The sequence below is a fragment of the Numida meleagris genome, chromosome 1, assembly GCF_002078875.1.
Source record: "Numida meleagris isolate 19003 breed g44 Domestic line chromosome 1, NumMel1.0, whole genome shotgun sequence".
Lineage (NCBI taxonomy): Eukaryota > Metazoa > Chordata > Aves > Galliformes > Numididae > Numida > Numida meleagris.
In genome coordinates this window covers 141,245,124-141,270,582 of record NC_034409.1, presented here as the reverse complement: position 1 = coordinate 141,270,582, position 25,459 = coordinate 141,245,124, and the positions used below count along the sequence as shown (strand labels likewise).

General features: G+C 38.0%; 1 protein-coding gene across 10 annotated transcripts in view; it reads right to left on the bottom strand.

The window, feature by feature from the left end:
- The window catches only part of NALCN (sodium leak channel, non-selective), a 219,176-nt gene that overhangs the window by 147,111 nt on the left and 46,606 nt on the right, over positions 1 to 25,459 (bottom strand). For 8 of the 10 annotated variants that reach the window (XR_002444045.1, XR_002444050.1, XM_021415912.1 and 5 more), the window contains one exon: positions 20,073 to 20,227. Coding sequence is in view for 6 of the 10 variants with exons in the window: in XM_021415912.1 (XP_021271587.1) it covers positions 20,073 to 20,227 (155 nt within the window). In the remaining 4 variants the exon portion in view is untranslated. Of the gene's footprint in view, positions 1 to 2,578; positions 2,637 to 20,072; positions 20,228 to 25,459 lie in introns of those variants that run through there. The other 2 variants (XM_021415968.1, XM_021415960.1) reach the window with 2 other exon arrangements.

The window sequence follows — 25,459 nt, the reverse complement described above, 5'->3', positions numbered from 1 at the left end:
AATTCACCATTAAAAATTGTGTCACAGTGAACTTCTGGGATTGAGGCACCTTCACCTGCAACACCTGTGTTCCTTTATAAAATCATTTAAATGATCTCATTTGATCCTAGAGAGGTATCCTAATATTAACAGCAACATTCAAAAGCAAAAACATGTATTGAATGGAAGGTTAAATAATCAAATAGGGATAAGAATCCTAATAATAAATTTTTGATAAAGTAAGAAAGAGAGAGACAGAGAAGAAAACACAGAAGTTTAAGAGAACATAAGTACCGAATCACATAAGGACAAAGTGAAATAACACTACTAGGCAGAAGAGGTATGCAATGAAACCTGCATTTGTGAGGAATTCAAGCGACAAAGAATTTCACTGACTAAAAACATTCAAATAATTTCTTTTCTTAAATATTCCAGCTACCCACTTCAAATGGTTACCCAGCTTCTTTCTGTGGTACTGACAATGCTAATTATTTGGCCTGGGAACCAGATGGCTTTCTTGTTTAACATCCCATTATGCGCTATGCAAAGCATAGAGGAAGCTTTGCAAGGCCATCTTCTACTGATCTGTCACAACACCAAAAAAAAAAAGCCAATGGAAATTAAAGATGGGATATGAGAAGGGTGGAAATCCTCTCAAGTTTTTCATAGTCATGTAAAATCAGTACAGAACCTCATCCTTTGTAATTATGAAAAGAATGACATTAGCATGCGAAATGAAATCTGTTTAGGTCTGGTCAAATCAAGTCTTTTTTTTTTTTTTTTTTGGAGTAGGTCTCCTTAGCATACTATAAGTGATATGTAGCAATAACAAGTAAAGAATCAAAATTTGAAGTGGTAAACTGTAGCATTGTTATTTTATCATTCTCTACATTGTAGTTGTAAACAACTAAGACTCCTACAAAGAAACAAAAATTGCCACTTATTGAAGTCACATATAGTTCTCCAAAACTGTTGTGCTAATTTGTATCTTCATTTCCTTCTCTTCAAATGCTCTACATTGACCAAGACAAGTAATTGATAATTACTCATATTATTTCTTTAATAAAGTAATTCTCATAATATTTGTTGGAAAGCTAACAAAAGACAACTTTGTTTGCTTTACAATGCAAAAGCAAAATAGTAAAAAATGAAAGCCTATCTTGATTTTAAAATGAGTCGTCTGACCATAATTATTAGTTTTTGACACAGCCCATTAGACACTAGGGCTTTTCCAATGCTGCACAGACTCTACAAATGAAAACAGAGTTCAAAGTGCAAGAAGCAGCCTGCATTACAGTTTCATCTGGAAAACTTGTAGGAGCGTAGCCAAGTTCCACTACTTCTGAACTGGCTAAATCATATTCTTTAGTGAGAATCCTTTTTATTTTCTAAGGAAGCACTCATGAGTCATGGATCATAGACCTAACTTCTGTTGAAAATGGTCATGTGAATCCCATTTCTAACAGTGAATCATCTGGCAGAAGCGAAGCATTAAGCTTCACCATACTTTTTATCGCACAGGATAGGATGCAGGGATGTAATGTAACACTGTGAATAAAAAAATGTCACTTGCCATGATTTGATGATAAATTAAATCTTTCGATAAGGCTGTGAATACTATGGTAAAAGCGCCACGGCCACATGACACGAAGTACTGCCAGTTAAGAAACAAACAGTTTTTGGATGGTTTTGCTTTGTACTGAAAGGTGGCATGCTGCATCGTGTATAGTCTGTCTGCACCCTAATTTGTGCCAAGGCAGGTATTTTCTGGTCTCCTATCACCTATGTAAAGTTGGTATATATTCAGAATTATGTACCTGTGTGACTCTGACAGTAAGACTTCACATACCCTGACTCTTGAACAATCTGTGCTATTTCTCTTAACACAAGAGAAACCACAGCCTCCAGTCTCTTGCAAACCAGTGCTTCTGAGAGCACTTACGTACCTCCTGTTCCCTGATGTTATGCTTCCATGAACGTGCCTATACCAGCTCCCTCCAACCTATACATACCTTCAATTATTATTCTAAATAGGCTCAACACTAACATCTTCCATAGGCTGACATTTTCCCATGCAATACATACCTTCAGTAGAGGATTATGAAACCATAAACCTACTTTCCTGGAGACACAGCCCAGTGACAGAATGCTCAAAGGAACTTCACATTGAAAAATCCCACAGAATTTTTGGGTTATGTCTTTGGGCCATAAAGGTCATCCATGGGGTACAGTGGAAATCAAAACCAACCACTGTACATATGGATACACAGCCATTCTCTCTAGAAGAGGTAGACTTGAGTAGTGTGAGCATGAGTTAGTCTATATCATGTTGTCTGTGGACAATCAACAACAAACATGGTTTTTATTACTGCAAATCCTGCCACTATCTCAATTCCATAGTTCACACATTGTCACATTATATGGCTGAGCTGTGCTACACATCAAGAAAAATGTGGTGAAATATCTAAAGGCAAATATAACTTCTAACAATAGGAAGCTCCCAAGTTCAGACTGCCAAAGAAAATGAAAGATATAGTGGGAAAATATCATTAAGAACTTCTCTCTAACCATAATAAAAATGACAGAAGGTAATACTGACCTTAGAGCAAGTGGCCAGGTGTTCTCTAATCATCAGGGTCCTGAATGAGTTTTTCATCCTAAAGACGTGAAAGAGTGTTTCATTTATTTTGCCTCTTCCACTGCTAACTTTTCCAAGCTGGGACTTTATGATGTTATGAACAACAGACATGGCACAGCTCCCTATGGTCTCAAGCAGGAGTGACCAAGAGCATCACCAAGGCTATATCATCATGAAATTTTTTTTTTTTTAACATTAGTAAATGTGATGATATAAACTCCAAATAAAAATTCTGAGGGCAGCAGAGTTGGGCTTTTTTTTTTTTTAAACAAAAATAACACAAGGTTAAACCTTAATAAGCAAATAATACAAAAATGTTAATGATTTTGTTTTCATTGGCTTCCTCATAGGATAAATTCTTAAGAATGCACCTAATGAGATTGTGTAGGAAGGATTAAAGCCATGCTCTGTTCCAGAAGTTCTCAGCAATGAGGTTAGTAATACACAACAACTGGAGAAGGTCACTGGTTGGTACAGATACAGTTTTATTACAAAATACCTGTCCACTCTGAACTGCATTGAATCCTCCAGAGAAAACTCTTCCTAACTTGCACCTTCCCCTCAGTGCCTGAAGACACAGGCTGCAATTCTGCATCTTTACACAGTACTTGAATTTCTTAAAAAGTTACTATATCCCCTTACTCAAGGATATTCACTACAGCAGTTCTAAACATTTGAACACTTACTAGTAGTGAAACTACCAGCACAGCAAGTCAAATCTATTGCTGATGCTAATATTTAACTGAAATGAAGGACTGCTTAAGGACTGGGGGGAACTAACCAAAAATTTAGAAAAAATGAACAACTCATAGCCCTCAAAGATACCAAGAGTCTATATATCTAAGAATGCACGTGTGGTACAGATGTCATAGCACTTCTAAGGAATGAATGAAGTCAGAAAGCATCTAGAGATAGACAAGCTGATGGAGACTAGCAAGTTTGGTATGATAAGATTAAACATAATATCTGACAAATTTGGCAAAATACTTGAGAAAAGACAGCAGATAGGTGTGAAGCTACTAACAGTCTATTTTGATTAGGATTAAGATGCTTGTAAAAGTGTACTGTAGAGCAGATTAACTAGTTTTAGTAAATGCATAGCAGGAGCAGCATTCTTCACTTGACAAAAGATTGACCAGGTAAAAAGACTGCAAAAACTAATCTGATTGTGAAATAATCATACAGACATCAACTAAATGAATAGTACAAGTTTTCAAGAGCAACTACTTAAGAACAGTACCCTCTCCAAATATTCCAAACTCCCTTCAGAATTTCTCTTAGTGCCCCAGTGAACTTAGTCAATATCCTTAGCTATTTCCAGGGCATTTATCATCTTGATATGTGGGTGTCAGTGAGATACATATCCACATCTATGGTATAATAATGGTAGAATGCTGACTTACTCAACATCTCCCATAGTAAACAATTTCCAACCACTGCCACTACCACTCTGCAAATCATCACCATTGGTCCACTGTTCTATATAAGCCACTAAGAGGAAAAATGAAAAGATCCAGGAAATGAAGAATTACGATTATACATGAAATGCAAACCAGGAAAATAAAGAAAACACAGGTGGAGTTTTTTTTTTTTTAAAGAGGGGAGGATTAAATAGTAACACAACTGTTTTTTTTGTTTGAGAGAAGACAATAAACATATTAACTGTCACTTAACCTGCGAATTGTAAGTGAAGCGTCTAAAAAAAGGAAATAGCAGAAGGAAAGCAAATGTGAAAAACATATTTGTATGCCAAGTACAGCTAAGTTATCTTTCTGTATTAGCTATGTGAGTACTACACATACCATCATTAAAGAAAACATGCAAAACCTGCCATAGGCAGGTAATTTAATGAAAAGAATACCACAGTTTATCAGCAGAGACATACAGAAGTCCTGTTGTGACTAATCTATTTTATTTAAATTTATCAGCCCCTGGGTAACTCTGTCAAGATGAATCAGCATTGTATATTCAGCTCCCTATAAATAAAACAGATAACTGAAGTTTTCTCTCTTAAACACATTACCACAGCATCTGTGCACCCTGTCCCACTGGTGGCTAACAGGACCCCCGATAGAAAATTTGGGTAATTATTTTCAGTTCTTTTGAAACCTCTGCAATAAATAATTTTAATTTTTCCATTAATTATAGAAGTGTACAACTTAGCTGGAAGCCTGGTTACTGCAGTTGTTTAAATTAAGTGCCAAAATTGGGAGCATAGTTACTGCAAGTTTCTTCACAGTGACGAGACAAACCATAGAATGGCTCCGGTTGAAAAGGACCTCAAAGATCATCAAGCCTCAACCCCCCTTCTAAGTGCAGGGCCGCCAACCACTAGACCAGGCTGCCCAGAGCCACGTCCAGTCTGGCCTTGAATGCCTCCAGGGACGGGGCATCCACAACCTCCCTGGGCAACCTATTCCAGCGCGTCACCACCCTCTGTGTGAAAAACTTCCTCCTAATATCTAACCTAAGTCTCCCCTGTCTCAGCTTAAAACCATTCTCCCTTGTCCTATCGCTATCAACCCTCACAAACAATTGATCCCCCTCCTGTTTATACACTCTCTTCAAGTATTGGAAGACCACAGTGAAGTCTCCCTGGAGCCTTCTCTCGTCCAAGCTAAACAAGCCCAGTTCCCTCAACCTTTCCTCATAAGAGAGGTGCTCCAGCCCTCTGATCATCTTGGTGGCCCTCCTCTGCACTCGTTCCAAGAGCTCCACGTCCTTCTTGTGCTGGGGGCCCCAGGCCTGGACACAGTACTCCAGATGGGGCCTCACAAGAGCCGAGTAGAGGGGGACCACCACCTCCCTCTCCCTGCTGACCACTCCTCTTTTAATGCAGCCCAGAACATAGTTGGCCCTCTGGGCTGCCAGAGCACACTGCTACTTGCCTCTATTGCTATATGATACTGTTGTGTGCTTTACTCCTTTTCAGATGTGAACTAAACTTCTCAAATGGAGAGCTGACACTAATTAAGCACTCTTAAGAGGCATAAACTATGGTCCGCATCCCTTACTGAAATGAGGCAAAGTAATGCTCATTACAGTAATCCTCTGTACTTCAGGGTGGCAGTATTCCGGTTCTGTTGGAAAAGCAGAATATAATCTTCTACAGGATCGTTCAGGTGAGAGTGGAAAATGCTGACTACAGCGCGTAAGTAAAATTATCTCAACACTTTCCAAGATGATCAGTCCCACCTTCAGAGATGGAACAGGAGGTCTTCAGTTCTGCTGAATATTAGGGAGAACTTCCAAAGGTGCTTATTTCATTAAAGAGTCTGCCTATTAAAAATACCTATAGAGATCATCTTTATTCCCAGCTGTTTCTACGTGTAATGCTCCACACTCATACCCTGCAGAGCTCAAAGGCCTCTGCGGCTGCTGTCACTCACATGGAGGTTGTAGGGTGCTGTGCCTCTAGTCTGTACCTGCCTTCCAGGGGTCATTTGCAAGACACTGTAAATCCACCTGGTTGGAACTGCAGTCAGTTAATACAAATGTGAAATAAGTATGAAGGTAGTGTTTTTTATTTCACAGGCTTTAATCTTCATTAAACCTTGTTCTGCTGTGGAGCAGAGCTGAAAGCAATTCACCTGCGTGACAAAGAGGTGCAGCCTGGTTCCACCCCACCCTAACTTCAATTAACGGCTAGCTGTGCTAAGGGAAAGGTCTCTACTTAGAGAGACAGCAATTATTTGCACACTGAAATAATTCATTGAAGAAAAATGTCCTCATGGCAAAGAAGATTTATTTCCCAGAAGTGCATCCTACATACAGAAAGATACAGGCATTGTAGTTGTTTGTTAGAGGTGTTAGATTTATTTTTAGACACTGCAAAATCTAGTTCCCCATTTGATCACTAGAATATCAGATTGATGCAAAGAATATTTAAGGTATCTAATGTTCTTAGATACTGCTTTTATTCTTTCAAGTCATTTATACTCTTTTTCAGTTTCTATGACAATGGCAGGAACTGGAATTAAGTAGTCCTCACATTATTTGAAGAAATATTTCAGTAGTTCACAGAGAATACAAAATATTCTACTACTCTTTCACCATGCAACCTAGGTCTTTTCCAAATACAGTGCATACGTAACACTATAATGCAATGAAAAGTACAGCAGTGATAGCAGGGTAGCAAAGACATAGGCTGCAGGAAGCAAGGATATACCCAAATACAGCAGCCATGGGCACAGAAACAAAGGAAAAAAGCTCCTTACCTTTAGAAGGCCTCAGGTATGCAAGGATCTCCAGTGAGATACTCTTACCTCCACTGCCAACCCTTAAATGAGGTCTGGGAAGGGGTGGATCCTGGCTCCACCTGTTCCGGTTACTCAGGTACATTGCATGCACCTGAGCTCCTCTGGGCTGGCCCCGCCTTCCCACCAGGTGCTCAATCACTGTTTCAAGCCATGACTTAATATTTCTGCTACAGCATAACAGATATTGTGAAAGAAGTTCTTCACCTCACCTTGTAATAACACCGACTCTGGAATACAATAAAGCAACAACTGAAAGTACCAACCAACGGTTGGTATAAAAGACACTTAGGAAAGGAAACATACACAGTTTAAATATGTGAGTTACAGAGGATCAAACTGAGACTACACCATTTACTGCAAAAGGAGTAGGCCATCATAGACTTGCCACAGGGCACAAGCAGAGTGGCAACAGTGTGAAGTCAGTCAGCACTGATGAGCTGACGTCCTGGAGTCACACCTAGGCTTCTGCTATGTATGGTACCCCCTCTAGAGTGACCATCTGTGATGCAGATTTTCTGGAATTGCATTATTCCCCCTTATTGCTCAGCAGAAGTGGGAAAACCAAACTGAAATCTGGCTCTGCATTATCAAATCTTAAATCAAAGATGATTTGGTAAGACATTCTAATTACAATAGCAGAAGGGTCTGTTGCATGACTATCATAGATTCTATTTGTAGTGCATTTTTGCTTATTTCAAAAGCTTTACAAAAATGCTGTTTAGGATAAAATAATTAAACCTCAGGGGGCAAGGTAAAACAATGCGTCTCAAGCATTATGCAAATACTGAAGGTCAAAGCCTGTAAAGTGGTCACATACAGAAGCTCTTGTCTGAAAGTGAAAATCTTCCACTGAGAAAACAATTACCTCTATTATCCTATAACTGCAGCTTTCATTATGCAGAGCTATATTGTCTTAATGGCACGGACTGATAATTAAACTGATAGGATCTAATTTTCTTGGTATGGAATGACAGGTTTCTAATTGCCTATCTTCATGCTTTGCCTATTGGCTAAGAGCTTCCTGCTCTGTAGTGTGGCTGAAATCAGTCATGTCTTTTGTTTCAGAGCAGTGCACACTACCCTCATGCTTGTAATTCCACTTTCTGTTCCTTCAGATTGCTCTCTGCTCCTTGTCAGACTGTGAGGTGTTGAGTAGCAATCCATACAGAAACAGTTATTGCCTTTCTTAAATTCTTATGCACAGTGGTGGGCAGAGAGGTTAGTTTACTCGAAGCAGATATTTCTATTTATTTTCTTAGTAAATTTTCATTAAGGAGAGGGTCTTAAACATGTATTTATTTTCCTTTGACCATAGAATTCTTCGTACACGTATCCCTTGATTGCTTTATTTAGCCTCTCAAAATTATTGGACCCTTTGGCTAGCATTCTGCATTAGAGGAACAAGAAAAGTCACTGTAGATAACGGACCTGAGTGTTTAACTTACGCTTCCCACAGGAATTATAAGTAAACAGTTGCCGCAGTACAAAAGCAAATTTCCCCCTCTGTCTTCACAGAGTGCACATCATCTCAAAACCACACTGGGAGGCCTTGCTGTGCTGGAGCAGGAACGCAGAAAGCAAGCATGAAGCGGTCATCTGTGGAGCCTGCTTAACAGGGCATTTACCTCAGAACATTCTTTTGAGCACAATGTGAAGGCTTCCTAGGAGCTCCCTCTGTTCCTGCAACACGAGTTACAATGTCTCCAGCACTGTATTTTACTGCGACTTCCACTCCACAACTCCTTAAAAATGTATGTTGGAGCAAGTAAGACCTCTTGAGACACTAAGCAGTAGAGGAGGAGTGGTGATAATCTAGCCCATTAAGAAGGCAATGCCAGTGCAAGTGAGTTCTAATGAACTGTAAGTTTTTTCATTATTATGCTTGTGATCTCCTCCTAATCACCGGGATAAAGTTACACATACATAAATTAGTACTGTATTACTTGAGATAAGTTAAGAAACAGTGCATTAAGTTCTATGTCAATAAGAGATTGACATGTCTGAGGGTATGCAATTTACAGTGGAAAAAAACAACAAGATGCAATTAAAGCTTCCCTTTGAGATGGCTCAAATCTCACTTTCTTATAACTTTCTCATAAGACAGCATTTCTGTCACTTTTCCATCCCTTCAGCTTATGATTAGTGAAATTTATGGCCTTCAGTTAACATCAGAAAGTATGTTTTTTCAACATTGCCAACCCTACCACATAAATCCTTATCAGACGGTATATTAGAAGGAAAACTTCAAACTATCTACTTTCAAAATGAAATCTATCTAAAATATATCGGTTCATTGTGCAGACCATTCTCTCATTCTTCCCAGGCACAGTAGAGAATGAAAGAGAATGGACGAGGCACACAGCACAGATGTCAGGCAGGTCATTACCTGCTGTGTGGGATACTGTACTGACATGAGCAATATATTAAACTATATAGAGAAGAATTGGATGGATACCACTAAAGATCCACTATTACAAACAAAATTGAGAGCAGACGAAAAAGTAAAGCTTTCTGGAAAGTTGTTTTACTCCCTTACAGAGCTAACTACTTGGCTGTTGAAACTAACACCTCATACCCTGGAATGCCAGGGGAAGCGTGTTCCAGCAAATTTGCTTAGCAGCAATAAAGTTTTCTTCGACTGTCAGTACAAGACAACTGTACTAATCTATTCACATTAGTTTCACCTGACTGCTTGGTTTAATGCAAGACTCAATTACTTTGGGATTAGCACAGCAATAAATTAAAATTGTGGAGGACCACTCAAACTACTCTTAATTTCTCCAAACTCTACAACTTCCACAAATCATTTGTTACTGTAACAGAACTAATTCAGTGGATGCTACTTTTGCTATTTGCTCTGTGTCTATAAACCATTAATATTAAAAAAAAAAAGATCTCAATTAATGAGGCAAGTAAAATGGTGTCAACAAGGAAAGTCACAAGTACACAGAAACACTGAATAGCTAAGGCAGTAAGTTGGAGTTTCTCACTTTTTTTTTTTTTTAATTCCAAATCCAGGCCGCTTATTGAGTAGTACTGTATTAAGACACAGGTCCTTTTAATTTGCTGCAAATTTCTCATGAAAGGCTCTTTACTAATTCATTCCTCAGTAAAATTTAATCTACATCACACATACAACATTTCAGAAGCTGGAAGAGACTGAAGATTTTCAAGAAACATGCTCCCTGGTAGTCTGATCATTTTGGCGCTGTTTTCCTCACAAGTAAAGAAATGACCTGTTTTCTCCACAATCCATGCAACCTCACTATCACAGACCTACACTAGAGAATGACCATTTTATAATGACACCATCTGTTTAAGGTAGAATTGTCATACTAAATTATGAAATCATAATAAATTGAAGATTTCTTGCAAACTACTCCTCTTCAGTGGAAGTTTCATCAGGACCTCATGTTTGAAAGGCCTTTTCAATCTTTCTACAGAAATAATAATTTTGCCACGTGTCCCAGAATTTTTGCTAATCAGAGCTAATTGTTACTCTAAAACCACTATCATCCCCCATAGACTTGGGTAACTGCTACATCTAATCTCTATCAAGAATAATGAAACACATGCATTTGTCTGCTTTTCATAAATCTTAGTGCAATACTTTTAAATAATAAAATACTGTATTTTCAAAGTATCATAGAATCATAAAGATTGGAAAAGACCACTAAGATCACCTAGTCCAACTGTCAGCCCATCACCAGCATGCCCACTAACCACGTCCCTCAGTGCCACATCTACATTTCTTGAAAACCTCCAGGGATGATGGCTCCACTACTTCCCTGGGCAGCCTGCTCCACTGCATTACCACTCTTTCTGAGAAGAAACTTTTCCCAATATCTAACCTAACATCCAATCATGTACAGAGATACTCACTTACATGCATAGTTCAGGGAGGGTATAAACCCCATTCTGTCAGGCTGGAGGAGTAAGTCACTTACAAAGGATAACCAACTTATTTATGGCCAAAGGAAGTGAACAAGTAAGGGCCAATCACTCCACGTTTGCTCAGGAGAAAGCTCCATACAGAGGATACCAGTATTTCTAAACTATTCTGCTGTCCAGTTATCCTGAGAAATGGCTTAAAAATTGGTGTTTTGATTATGAGGGTTACAAACTCTCAAATAAATTTAAACGGAGAAAATACATATAATGAGGATATGGCTGCCTACAGATGAAGAAATAACTTCACAGAGGCAACAACCCAGCACAAGCATCTTGGAGGCCACTTACGACAGAAGCACAAATGTTCTGACAGAATTGTATCCGAACCAAGAGACCTTCTTCAGGAGCCGGGCTGAAGTATAGGCATAGCAATAAACTGTAAGCATTCACTTAAGAGGGACAAGTGACAAACATAACACATGCTATCCTTGCCAGAGCATGGAAAACAGTTAAAGACCACTTGAATGCTACTCAACAACACAGCCATGGAAACTACAGAACTGGTGAGCTTCTTGGAAAATTATGTGGCTAATTTTAAAGTTTTTTTCCTAATATTTCTCACTCAGAAGGGGAAGAAATAGGATCAAGATATAAAGTTCACTATGCAGAATGTAGAAATGTGTGTAGGGGAAAAGCTTATTGCTGTCAGCTGAAAGGTGCTGTTTATCACACTGTGCTTTACTGTGCAACACATGAAATTTATGTTCCATGGACACTGTCAAGACTGGACATATTGAACTGTGTAAGCAAATTTTACTAAAAGAAATTTGCCTAGCTTTCTTTTCTGTTTCTGCTCCTAAACAACAGCCTTCTCTTGGTGCACCGATTTGAGAATTAAGCCATATGATTTTGCTTTTAAGACAAGTCTGAGTAATTCTGTAATACCAAAATGAATTTTCTGCACAATGCATTGATAAATCTTTCATCTTTGTCAGTTCAAAGTTATGTCATTCTTATTATCTATTTTAACATTAAGTTACTAGCAAAACTACTAAGCATACATATAGTAGAGAGAGGATGGACCAGAATGTTTGAAACTGTCCTAATTATTCAATTTGTAAGACAATATTAATTGCATTTGGAAGCTAAGGTATTCAGAAATCCGTTTTCTTGAGAAGAGGAGGAAGTGGTAACTCAGCCACTTACATGACACTGAAGTATGAGAAGCAATACATAAACAAAGCATCAAAATTGTAATAACCTGGCAAATAATTAAAAAAAAAATTCTCAGAAAAAATGCAACAACGAAGTATCAAGATAACTTAACAGCTTCAAGGTATTAAGCTTAAAGCTTCATAGCTATAACTATCAAGATACCTTAATAGATGTAGGTCTTTACAAAATTTCCTAAAATGTTTGGATTTGACATATCGTATTTCTGTGAGAGTTAAATTTGATCTAGAAGATACTATCCTGTATCCTGTAAATTACATTTGTCTATATTTAACTTCAACATGCTGCAATTCATTAGTATTTTTCCTGCTAAACAAAAAACCCAAAAGCAAAAATGGAAGGCCTTCTGTCATGAAGCTCTTTCTGATGGAAAATTAAGCATGACTTTACTAACCCAGTCCTTAGAAAGCTGCAAGCGGTGAAAACAGTATTGTGCCTTAAGCCTACAAAGGGATTCACTAGTTTACCCCCTTTCACCTTGTTTGTTATATGTAAGGTACAACCTGAAATTGTTTTCCTCATTCACATAGCCGTGGCTCACTGCCCACAGTGCTCATACCCTTCGTAACTAGAATTATTTCCCTAGAGGAAAAACACAACAAGGATCCTAAACTGTTCTGACCTTGAGTACACAGGGCAAATGAACCATTTCCCTTAGTTCTCTGGGCTCACAAAAATGCTGCCTCACCTTCTAAAGCTTCCTGTTCAAAGGCAAAGTTAGCCTGCTTCTGTTTATTTAGGTGCCAGGGTTTAGGAAGGCAGCAGCGTCTGCAGGGGTTTTGGCAGCAGGAGGCACACAAGAGGAAGGCCATTCCTGAAGGGACTGTGGCCCATGGCTAAACCCATACTGAAGCAGAGGACCTGAGCAAGGAAGAAGCAATAGAAGAAAACTATGAAACAAGGAGAGGAAAGAAAGAAGCCACTACACACCTAACCCAGGTTCTGTACCCAACTTCACTTCACATGAAGCAAAAGCAGGGAGTGGGGACTAGGACATGTGGAGGAGAGGTGTGCAGACTGAAACTGAGACAAGAAAAGGAGTGAAGGTGTTTTCCCTGTTTCTTTACTTATTTGTCTTCTTTGCTTCTCAATACCTGAGTCAGTGATTGAAAGTTTATGTCAATTGGCAATAAAACAAATCAAGTGAAATTCACTGAGCAAAATCTGTTTTACCCACAACAGTGCCTCAGCTGGAATCAGGGCCCTGTTACTCTCCATCTGCAAGGTTTAGGTAAAAATTCCAGTTCAAAAATCAAAAACCTACTGCCATATTAAAAATAATCATTTTCATAGGTTTCTCAGTCAGCTGACTATTGGGGTATGCTTTCAGTCATTTTGGTTCACATTTAGAAAATACCACTTTCATTGCTAGGCACTGTGAATGGCTTCCCTGATTCCATTCTCACAACTTTACACATTAGCATTGCTACCACTTGTCATGTTGCCACACAACAACCACACAGGCCACTGTCATGGATGAAGGCCTCCTTATTAGGCACTTTACATGCAAGCATTTGACACAAAGAGCTGTATAAGTAGAATGCCGTTAGGTCTTTTTATCAAAGTATTTAATACTATGATACATGTGGTACGATAAATGGAGTATTAAGACTCAGTACATAATATTAAATGTACATATCCTCTACAGAAGAAAAGAGTCTGACCCCAAGCTTTGATGAAATAATTACCGAGTCAACAGTTCTCACAGAAGAACTCATCTCCCTATCTGGTACAATTAAATGGTGACCCTGACTTAGTTACATCCGCTCATTGCTTTCTGGTATCCCAGATACCAATAGACCAATAGCCAAGGGATTCAGTCTGTGATTTTGATGCTTATCTGCATTACTGGCCCTGTGTGCTCATGTAAAACCGCACTGGCTTTGTTCAGATGGAGTCTTCTGTGTGAAAGGGCAGAAAGGAAGGCAGCATCTTAGAAGGCTGCAAACAACCCTATAATCCTTTTGGCTATCTGTATCTTTTACTTTGAACAAAGAACCTACTAATATTTTTATTCTGGTCATCAATTTGTAGTTCACCATTCCTCATGAACCTGAAAAGCTCAAAGCTGGCTAAATAGGAGTTGCCTTGGACAAGAGCCAACTCAGCTGTTTCCTCTGGCTCCCACCAGGGACCCAGAAAGACCAGGCTGTTACTGACAGTGCTACCAAGAGACAAGTATCATGTCATTTCTACTTTCTTGTCTTCTCCTTCCTTCTAAGAGTGGACCTAATGGCACTCTACTCTTAAGTGCAGTGCCTTTTCAATTCAAACTGGTTGCACACTCTCAGGTTTTTTCCGCATGTTAAAAGAACCCCTATAAGAACCAGTGTAACTCCAGTGTTTGGCAAATAAGATTCCAATTTATGGCTAAACAAATAGGCTATTTTGATAATTTTTAAAACTTTTCAATAAAACAACAGCTATAAGTGAATAGAGGTTGTCAATAAGTTGACTTCGGTCACACAATGATGTTTCCATTAACAAATATTAAATTAGGTTCAATTTTATGCTACTTGTGGCAGACATTTTTCACAGTGACATAAAAAATCTTTTTTCCTAATTACTAGTTTAAAAAAAGGCTCTCAACTGTAGGCGTGACAAGAATATTTAAATTTTGGGTCACATATCATAAGGGACAAGTCCTTATAGTATGAATGTGAAATATCTGAGACCTCAAGCTCTGTTGCTGTTCTACAGCCCATGAAATTAGATGATTTAGCTGGCTCATTGTGTCATTGAACAATGTTCATTGTTACTATAATGGGAGAAATATTTAATACAGATTTTTTTTTTTTAATATGCTATTTGAAGCACTCCTTAGCATTGGAATTTCATTCTTTCCAAGATACAACATCTGTGCGTTTATTTCCTACACATAAAATGGACATTAATATGGCAGTCTTTGACAAACACTCTCGGCATGTACCAGATGCAATTATTATCATTCCATAGAGTACTGACCCCAGCAAGCAACAGACTGGCGATACAACATAGAATAATATCCCCTGCTTCCTTCTTTGAAATGATCTTTCATGGCATAGAAATTCTTTCCCTTACCTTGTAGAATATTTTTTGACTTTCAGGGATCTTTCACTCTGGTCTTTCTTTCCTTTTGAGAATATTTTAAGCAATACATAGCATTGTAACTAATGAAAAAATAAGTCTGTAGGATTATGTGAAGAGTAAAATCAGTAAAGTAGCAGCAAGTGTACATATGTAGGTGATTACAGATGATTGAACCCATGACGCATGCTAAATAGCCAGACGTTACAAAAACCTGAAAGCAAAAAGGATCTGTACTATATGGAAAGTACAAGTAAGAAGGAAAATTATCCAAGACCCAGCAAAAGGTACTGGGGGCTGGAGGGGTTCTTGTATTTTTCTTTTCTACATGACACCCTTTTCAGCAGCACCCAGGCATTCAGCCCTACCAGTAACATTAGTGTGGCCCTGACAGCAATTACTGCCACATTAAACACAATGTCTGGAGGTAGACACACAGTCACACAGACAGTGACACAGAAGGCGGAAGTACTTATTACAGTTCCCCAACTGCCAAGTCTCCCATGCTCCTATTTAATTCAACAATTATATTTATGCATTTTAGATATGTTGGATGAAAATATGCAAATACAATCACATCTAATGAGTTGTACAGTCATTTGGGTTAATTTATAGAATGAAGGTCATTTTTCTCCATATTTAGCTCAAAGTATTTGCACACTTCACAATACTGTCACACTATCAGATACACTCTATGAAGTTAAACATTGCTTGGAAAAACAGACAAGACTGTAAAATGAGAAACAGGCCAACTGTGAATGCACCTGATGCTCTCAGTGTGAGTCAATGCTGAAGGCTGTTCTAATATGAAGCAAACATCAATCTTTTTATAGAAGCCTGAATCAAAATCAGCCAAGAAGTCTGAAAAAGAGAAGAGCTTGACAGTACTATACAGGTATAGTCAGTAGTAAGGAGCTTTGCCACCCACATCCACAGTCAGCCAAGCCTTTCATTCATTTCCTTTCTCTTACACCCACTCAGCCCCATGGGTAGTATTTGAAAAATCTTTCAGGCATCCTGACAGATAGCGTGTTGTTTCTGCATAGGAACAACATCTACTTAAGAAGTTGTGTGTCAAACTGCTGGAAAGAGCATTTGAGTTTCTACTGAGTTCCTGAGCCACTTACCAGAAAAACCAGTAACTCCTTGCAACCCTTCATTAGCTGGAACCTTAAACGTCTGAAGTCGTTTCACCTAGCAGATTATTCTCTCTCTTAGAACCTCACAGAGTAACGGGTTCAGGGTACAGAGGGCTTAGATAATTTATTCTTCACTCAATTTTTCATTTGATGCCTTGCTTCATAAACAGTTCTAAGATATACCTGTGTGAGTGCTGACCATAATTCTTTGAGAAAAGTAGCCAAACAGAAATGTGGCTAGGAGAAACTATTCTGTGACGGGTACAAAACCATTTGCTGAGTTACCTAACAAGCAGCTACTAGTTACACATTGTCAGGATGGAAGACTATCAAATGAATTTCCATAAGAATCTGTTTCTGATCTGGATTACTTTTGATCAAGTTGATAGAAAATAAATAGTATTCATCAGATGTCAGATAAAAGTAAGCTAAGAGGTACTGAAAGTACTTAGGGAGAAGGAAATAAAACTCAAGAAGAACTTGGCAAACTGAAGAAATAGTCTAAAAAAATAAGAAAGCATGGTATTGAAAAGAGACAAATGTGAAGTTCTACTTTTTAAAATAAATAATCAAGTAAGTGAATACAGGTTGGAAAACAGTAATGGCAGCTCTTACGAAGGGACACAAAGGCAGTAGCAAATCAGGAAAACACATGAATCACCCTCATCATGCTGTTTTGAAAGTGGAAAACATCTCACTGGGATGTAGAAATGACAGTAAAGCTTAAAAACACATTAAGTAATGGCTTTACTGGAATATTCTGCCAGCACTGAACTTCAGCAAAGAGGTGTGTTAGCTGGAGAAAGTCTACTGAAGGCCAGCAAGAATAATCTGAGGTGTAAAATATATACTAGTTTTACAGCAAAAGACTGAAACATTTAGAACTATGTTGTCTAGCAGGTTCTTAGAGGGTAGTAGAGGCATAATGATGATCTTCAGAGATGCTAAAAAGCTTTTTTGAAGTTTGTCTATGTCCATATTGAACAAGATAAGAAGTTATGATCTTAAATTGCAAAAAGAAAGATTCAGGTTAGACTTCAAGAAAGTACAGACAACAAAGTAGCGCAACAGATTGCCTGGAAAGATTGTGAAATCTGCTTCAGACAGAAAGGAGATAGACTAGATTATCCTGACAAGATAACTTCAAGCCATATTTATCAATGGTCTACAACTATGTTCTTCCTTAAAAAATTCATATATGCATGCATTCAAATATAGATACAACAGATGAACAGAATACCTCAAAACTAAAAACAGAAAACCTGGAAACTGTCAAGTACCAAAACCTATGTTATCTTTTCAGTTTCCATCCCTTTAAAGTAAAAGCTGCCTATAAAATTGTGAGCAGGGTATGGCCAATATTAAGGGACTTTTCAATTATGTTGTTACCTGCTTGGCATGTCCTCACAGTATAAAGAACTCTATTAACTTTTATCTGATGGGGACAGGTCGATCACCCCATAATAAAGCTGTAAAAAAGCTCCCCCCCCCCCTTTTTTTTTCTAAGAAAAGAAAAACAAAGAGAAGTATCAAATACTTCTATACCACAAATTAAGTGGCAGTAATAATATGCTAGCTGTCAAAGTGCTATGTTCTTGTGATTTTTGTAATGATACACTTCAGGATCCAAAAGGACAGGCTGTATAATAACATGCAGAAGTAAAACATCAATGAACATACACGATAAAATACTGTAATTACACAGAAAAGATCTACTTCATTACTTACCTGTTAACTACATATAAAGGTACATCACAAAACAGAGATTTATAAAATATTGATAGACTTTCCAGTTATTACTCTGTTTTTAACATTCCTAATTTAAGAAAGCTTATTTAACATTTTGTCGCTGCTGTGAATTACGCAGTATTTTGAAATTTAGTAATCAGCTTTCTATTGTCAGTTTCTAACTACGATACTGAGAGGTGCTTATATCCTGATTACTAACATCTAGATGAAAACAACGTACTACAGATAGTTCTCCTATGTCTATTAGCAATCTTTGATCTTTCAAATACAGCAATCAGAATGACGTGTCAAAAAAGTCAGGACTGTGATTCAGGAGACTGGAGTTTCAGCAGCTTTTAAAATCTGCTTTGCAGGCACCCTTGGACAGACTATTTCACATGTCTTTGTCAACCTGCTCTGTCATTAAAAACATAATGGTTTCCTTCATTAAGCACTCCAAGCCTTCTTCCAATCATCCATTCACCTAAGCTGATCTAACACATGGCAACTACTGTTCCTTGGTGACCAGGTAGGCAGCTAGAATAACAGCTTTCAGTGCCACAGCTAATTTTGTATGTCAGTATTAGAAAGGTGATTTCCATCTATCTGAGGCATAATTTTTCTGATGATGCACCTAACCCACGCTTCACTGCCAAACTGTCTCAAACTAGAGAACTTGCATGTGGATGTTTTTATCCTTGAGTTGAACTCAGCTCATATTTCCCCAGGCATGGCAGTATGCCACAAACTTAAGAATCTGAAGGTTGTCTGTGAGATCAGACAAAGTTGTTCTTTGATATTTACTGAAGAAAAATTTCATATAAAAGACAGCTACAACCAGAAGTGCTATTCAGCTAGCAGTATTGGGTACAACTGTTATACTTGTGCCTTCTGGGAGAAACAGAAGGGAGCCTGGTTAAAATCTTTTTTTTTTTTTTCCCTTTCCCATCAGGAAAAAAGGACAGAAATTGCAGTTTCATTTCAGAATCTATTTGGTATCATAGAGTACCTGTTATAACAGGAGACTATTCTTGTAACTCTCTGGTTGACTGCAAATTCCATGGCCTGGGAACCAATTGAAATGAATTCAGCTGCAAAGGATCTTGGTATGCAAAAAACCATTTTGGATTGTAGTCATTCAATCATCAAGCCTTTCTATTACCTTCAAGTTTAGCTGTGGCCAGGATGAAAGTCTACTGGCTAGAGTTCATGCCAGGAAAAATGAAAAATAAGCTTATCAAAGTCAGAGACAGGCATCAGAAAGAATACAGCCTGTAAGCATGCCTTCTCATTTGAAGGGAATTCCCTACCTGTGCTCATGAAAACACACAGCTGCAGGTCCTGTTGGACCTTAGTCTGTTAAATAAATGTGAGAAAACCACAACATTCTGATAGCATAGCTGCACATTTTCCATTTGGATGTGGATCTCACCACTGCTGCCCATATCCTTGCCATCTTTCCTGAACTATTTTTCTGTGCTCCTACATATGTCCCTATGGGGATGGCACAGTACACGCCAGCTTGCAGAGACTGTGATCTCCAGGTCATTCTGCATGTTTCTCACAGAACAAATATTACATTAGTAGTATGATCTCTCTCTGCCTCTCAGCCATTTTGCTGAATGATGTTCTAACTTCAGCAGTTTGGATCCACGCTGCCACAGACACACATGATGTCACTTTCTCCCCTTCCTCTTTAGTGTCAAGACAATTATCAAAGTAATTCTGGGTAGTTTGGGATTTTTTTGAGGGATTTGGTGTTGTTTTTCTGGTGCTGGTTTTGTTTTGTTTTGCATAGGAATTCCCACTAAAATTAGACAAATAAGATGAATTATATACTCTAAAGTGAACCATAAATAAAACACAGTGATTAGTTATTGCATTTGCGTATTGATGACAATCAACAGTAAACTCTTCTTAAATAATGGTATTTAAACCCTGGAATTACAAGCAATATAAAAATAAATAACTTCACTATTCCAAAGCAAATAGCAGCTTCTCTTTCTGGCACATGTTCTACTTGAGCAGAATTCTGACTGCACTAGATATCTTTTCCAAACAGACAGGAGCTATCTGTTCTACTCATTTCATAAACATTTTAAAATGTATACTGAAATTGATTTTACCAGTAGGACAGACCTATCTCATTAAAGCCACTGTAGCCCAGCTCTTGCCTGCTTAGTCCCAGATCTTCAAGGTCCATGCATTTAAATCCAGGTGGGCACTGGTAACCTTCTTCTAGCTCTCTGGAACAGTGGGTGTCTGGGATAGCTAAATTATTCCAGGTTACATTTCTGTGAAAAATACAAAATTAAGGTGTTATATAAACTCAGCTCATAGCAAAACTAAATACTTGAAAGTAAGAAGAGTAAAGTGAAAAGTATATCAGCTATTCTTTTTGCTACCTAATGTTCTCGGATGTACGCTATTTTCATTAAGAACTTACGGTAAAAGATGAACTTACAGACTCATAAGACTTCAGTCCTATGTACTGACAGTAGAAATACAAACAGTAGAAATTTCATAAGAATGCCTAGAAACCTCAGCAAAAATGGAGACTCTAAAAGACATGCAAGAGTTAACAGAGCTGTTCCAGCTGCTTTTTATTGGAATCTGGATGCTTACTGCTTCAGTCTCCTTTGAAAATCCTGAGAACATGTTCAACTGCAGTCAAAACTAGCTTTGATACCCTTTAACATGATCATCGTGGATGAACTGTCAGCCACATATGTGTTAGTTTCTTGCACCTTGCTTAGGTCAGGTTTCTACCACAGAGAGCCAAGCTCTTAATCTTGCTCAGGTATAACCATGGTCACAGACAGGAAGGAAGTCAAATCATTACACTTTTAGAGCTATTACGATGTAAATACTATTTTGACGGAAACAGATCCGATTCAATTCTGAAAGAAGCCAATAAGGGTTTGGTAAAAAAGGTGAAGAAAATAATGAATAGATTCAGTACAATTTATGCTGGTAAAGGTGGGGGGAGAGGGGAAGTAAATTTGTGGCTCCTTGTTCTGTGCTTGTGGCATACGCACATGAATAAATACCCAAGTACCCCCAAACTTTATAAAGAGAAGCTCAGGCACTCGATCCCTCATTGGCATTCACAGCATGTTGTTGATAATGAAAATACATAACTGTTTGCCACGGAAGAGACAGAATCAAAGCCACCCTGCTTCTCAAGAAGTGATTTAGCTAAGAGGTAATCAGCAAAAAATCACATTCTGAGCAGGTCCACGTTAGGGTCTACAAATCAATACGAATAGTACTAAGTGCAGAAGTGAGGATTTATGCTACCTGTACTATGAGCCAACTGGGTAAAAAAAGATAAGAAAGGTTGTGATATGGCAGAGCTCCAACTGTGCTGAACAGGCATGAAGCTAAGCAGCATCAGTTTTCTCCTTGCTTGTGTTCTCTTGGCATATGGAAATTCTGCTTTTTGGTTCAGTCCCGGGGCAATTTCAAGTCAGACTTGGAAAGCTAATGAGGGTGAGTTATGGCCTGAGCAAAAAACGGTCCGTAGCATTCTTCCATTCAAGTTAGGTTGCTTTTTGACTTCTTAGTCACAGCACAGACCTTTAATACAGATACATGTAAAATGAACTGCTGAAAGTTACAAACAAGATCTTGTAAGTATTCACCCTGTTATCTTGACGCGTCAGCCCAGAGCCTTAAAATTCATCATTTCAATTAATCTTGTTTGTCCACAGAACAGCTGCAATTTCCAGTCTGCCCTTTAGTATGAGTAGTATCTAACTGTTCTTCTCAAAGTCTTCATCCTTTAATCAAAGTCACACATGCGTTTTGACAACTAAATTGGGTGAACAGGAGCAGTAATTACTTTATTTTTCTTGCTTTTATGCGCTGCATGTGATAGCAATAGATTATTCTAAATCTGTCAGTGTGAAACTAAAGCTTCCCACACAGTTTTTCCTAGGCCATTATAAATGCAGATAATAACTGTAGCTGCATCCATTCTGTAGCCATTTCTTCATGATGCCTGAGAGCCATACACATCTGCATGGATGAACACACACACGTATACCTCCAGCTGAAGTTTTAAAGAATGCCCAGAAAATTAACCATCTGCTTAACTACAAAGACAGATAGACACACAAGCATACGTATACCCATTTCACTTTTTGTAAACTTGATCAGTATCTGTCACTCAAGGATTAAGTCCTTCTTATGACAATATGTTAATTCATATCCAGTTGTGTGCTTTAAGTACTTTAGGTTTATGATACAAAAGCCATTATAATATAGGATTATCAAAAGGCAGCATTTTATCAGTATTCTCAGAGATGAAAATTAATTCATTGGCTAAAGCACATGCAGGACCCAGGCTACTGGTAATTAATTGTACATTATGGTTTGCATTAGCAAATCCCTCATATCCTAGGGATAGCAGTGAGAGGATGTATTATTAGAAGTATTGCTGGATCCATCATCACAATGCAAAGCAGTCAGTTTAAGTGCTTGATTTAAACCTAGGTCACAGAATAACATAAATGTAGAATTTCTGAATCACAGAATTATTTGGGTTGGCAGGGACCTTAAAGATCCCCTAGCTCCAACCCTCCTACTAGATCAGGTTGCCTGAAGTCTCACCAAACCTGGCCTAGAACAATGCCAGGGATGAGGTATCCACAGCTTCGCTGGGCAACCTGTTCCAGTGCCTCATCACTCTCTCAGTCATTTTTCATATCACAACAAACCCATCTTCTGAAGAAGAAAAGCTGTCTCCATGCACTGTGTACAATTTAGGCTAAAAAGGAGGAATCTCTGATTACAGACCTGTACCTACCTATACATGCACGGGCTTTTTAGGAAGGACGTCACCACGCAGTTTGTGTTCTGGTTCAGGATAGTACTAAGCATAGACTAGTCTACATGGACTAGAATATATTAAGCTCCTAACACAGAACTGGCTACAGTATCACCGGTCATTTTCAGTATACCATGATTTAAAATGTTTTGTTCCTACATGGGCCCTACTCAATATCAACTTAAAGTATTAAGGTGCTGATTCAGTACTTAACTATCTTTAAGCATCTGAAAAGCTCTATTAGGCAATGTACGTGGATGTGAACAGCTCCAAAAGTAATGCCTCCTATTTATTTCCATGGAAACTACAACAGATACAAAGAGCACAATAACACTATATGATAGAACAAACTCTCAGCTACAGAACACTATTTCTCAACATACTACCATTAGCAATACACTTCTGCCAGCAGTGAACAAGAGCCTGCATGCTGTGCTTGTCAAAAGCTGCATCACTGTGCCAGCATACACTATTTGGTCTCCATAAATGTTCAGCAAGCATCGATGAATGTCAATGGGTGCAATTTTTCTGCATGGAGGACTTCAGTGACACCCTGTGCTTCATCCACACTTCCAGGTCAGACACCATTCTGTCAGACTGCCCCTCTGCTACCATCTGTCACACAGCAACAAAATGTAACAGTGGGAAGGTTTAACCTCTACTGCCATACCATCAAAATCCATCTTTGATGTTGTGGGCCAGCATAATAAAATAGAAGGCATTACTTTTGGAGCAGCTTACTTACTTAAGTAATTTGCTGAATAGGGTGCCTTGATAAAATCCCAAACACTTGCAAGATGAACAAGGAAACAATTCATTCTGAGAGGCCAACTGAACATTTCTCTGCCTAGTACTCTGGACTGGTATTTCTAAAATTTTCAGTAGTAGATTATTATTAGTCATATTTTTAAAAATTGCACTACTAGCCAGCACTTCCGTCAGCATTCCTACATGTAACCAGAAGAGTCATACCATAATTGATCTCTATTGAAAATCTCGTTAACTTAGATTTTCCAATTTGTGCTTCCCATTTAAGCTTAGGACAATGCTGCTGCTTGAATCATCACACCTTCTAGATAATCCATTAACAGTATCATCCAAAATCACTGGTGGTAGCTAAAGAAATTTCAGAGTACCTCTCTGGCTTAAAGATTACTGTTATTTCTAGGCACAGTTCTCCCTTTCATGTTCTGAAGTCTTCCCAAGGGCAATATTTTAATGTGATGTTTTATTTCTAGATGAACTCAGGTCTAAAGTCATCACACACCACATGCAAATTTAGAGAATCAGTTTTCTGTTTCTAATCAGAGAACAAAATCTGTTTTATCTTTTAAACTGTAAGTGTGAAAACATCATCCATATTTAATGTTTCTCATAATTATATATGTAATTATAACTATAAAGCTTTTAAAGCTGTCTGGTATCATACTGTCTCTGATATCTATTTATTATTTTCATTACATTAACAAATAAGATAGAGTGTGCCTGAAGGACTCATGAGTTTAGGGACAGTATAAGCACAAAGTTTCAGCTTTGGCAACATTCCATATTTTACATTTTAACTTCATAAACACAGATTTCCCTACTCAAGATTCAGTAAGTGAAGAGAATATTAGATAGCATCTGCTAGGAATAATTATATTCAAATCAACAGGCCAAATAACTGAGGGCATTTCTCATCTCTCTATTAATTTTTAATAAAACTTGAGATAGCAGGGAAATTCCAGAAGAATGCCAATATGCCATTATTTTTAAAGGACAAGCAGCATGACTGCTTTGCCTAACATCAACAGAGACAAAAGAAAGAATAAGCTGTTACACAGACTAATTGATAAACAGCAAAGAACTTGAATCTAATTAATGGCAGGCAGTATGGATTACAGAAAATAATTCTCACCCTAATGGGATAATTCAGACAAAATTGCCGATTTGCCTAATGAAATTGTCTAACTTAAGACTTCCTAAAGCAATTCATTCAATAACACAGCCAATTAAAAAATTGGTATTACATAGTATCAGTAAATCATAAACGGCCTGAAAACTGATTAACTGACATGTCAAGAAATGATCATCATGATCTACCACAACCAATGAGGGAGAAATAAGTACAAAATCAAGAACAGAGTAGAAACATAAAAAACAGTAAGGACTGGGAAGTAAAGTTGTCTGGATCATTTGGCTACTTGAGTCCAACAAAACAAAATGTGTTTTAATACAGCTAAATGCAAAGTTTCACAGGTAGGATCACTGCAAGCAAGCCTTATGTCTTAGGGCCTATGGAATAAAGGGGATAAAGGAGGATGTAAATGCTATATTGTAGAACATAGATGCTATGTGAGCATTTAAGGTAAAGTGACATTATAGAGCATTCTCTTATATTTGTCACAGTAACATCATGGCAAGAAAGAGGCAGGGCTTTCCCAGGATGTACAAGCAAAACAATAATGAATTCACGTTCCTCTCTGTATTACATTCATACGAATTATGATTAATATTATATTCAGGATTTTGCTCAGCTATTGAAATTGGTTTGAAGTTTAAGGAGAGAGGATAGAAATATGAAAATGAGAAAAAGGGAAAGCACGTTTAGCAGTAACAGAGCTACAGGATGTTAGTTTTTTTAGAAAGTACATTGAAGGGTGCCTAAATTATTGCATGTTAGTGAATTCACACAGTGAAGGTACTAGGAATTACA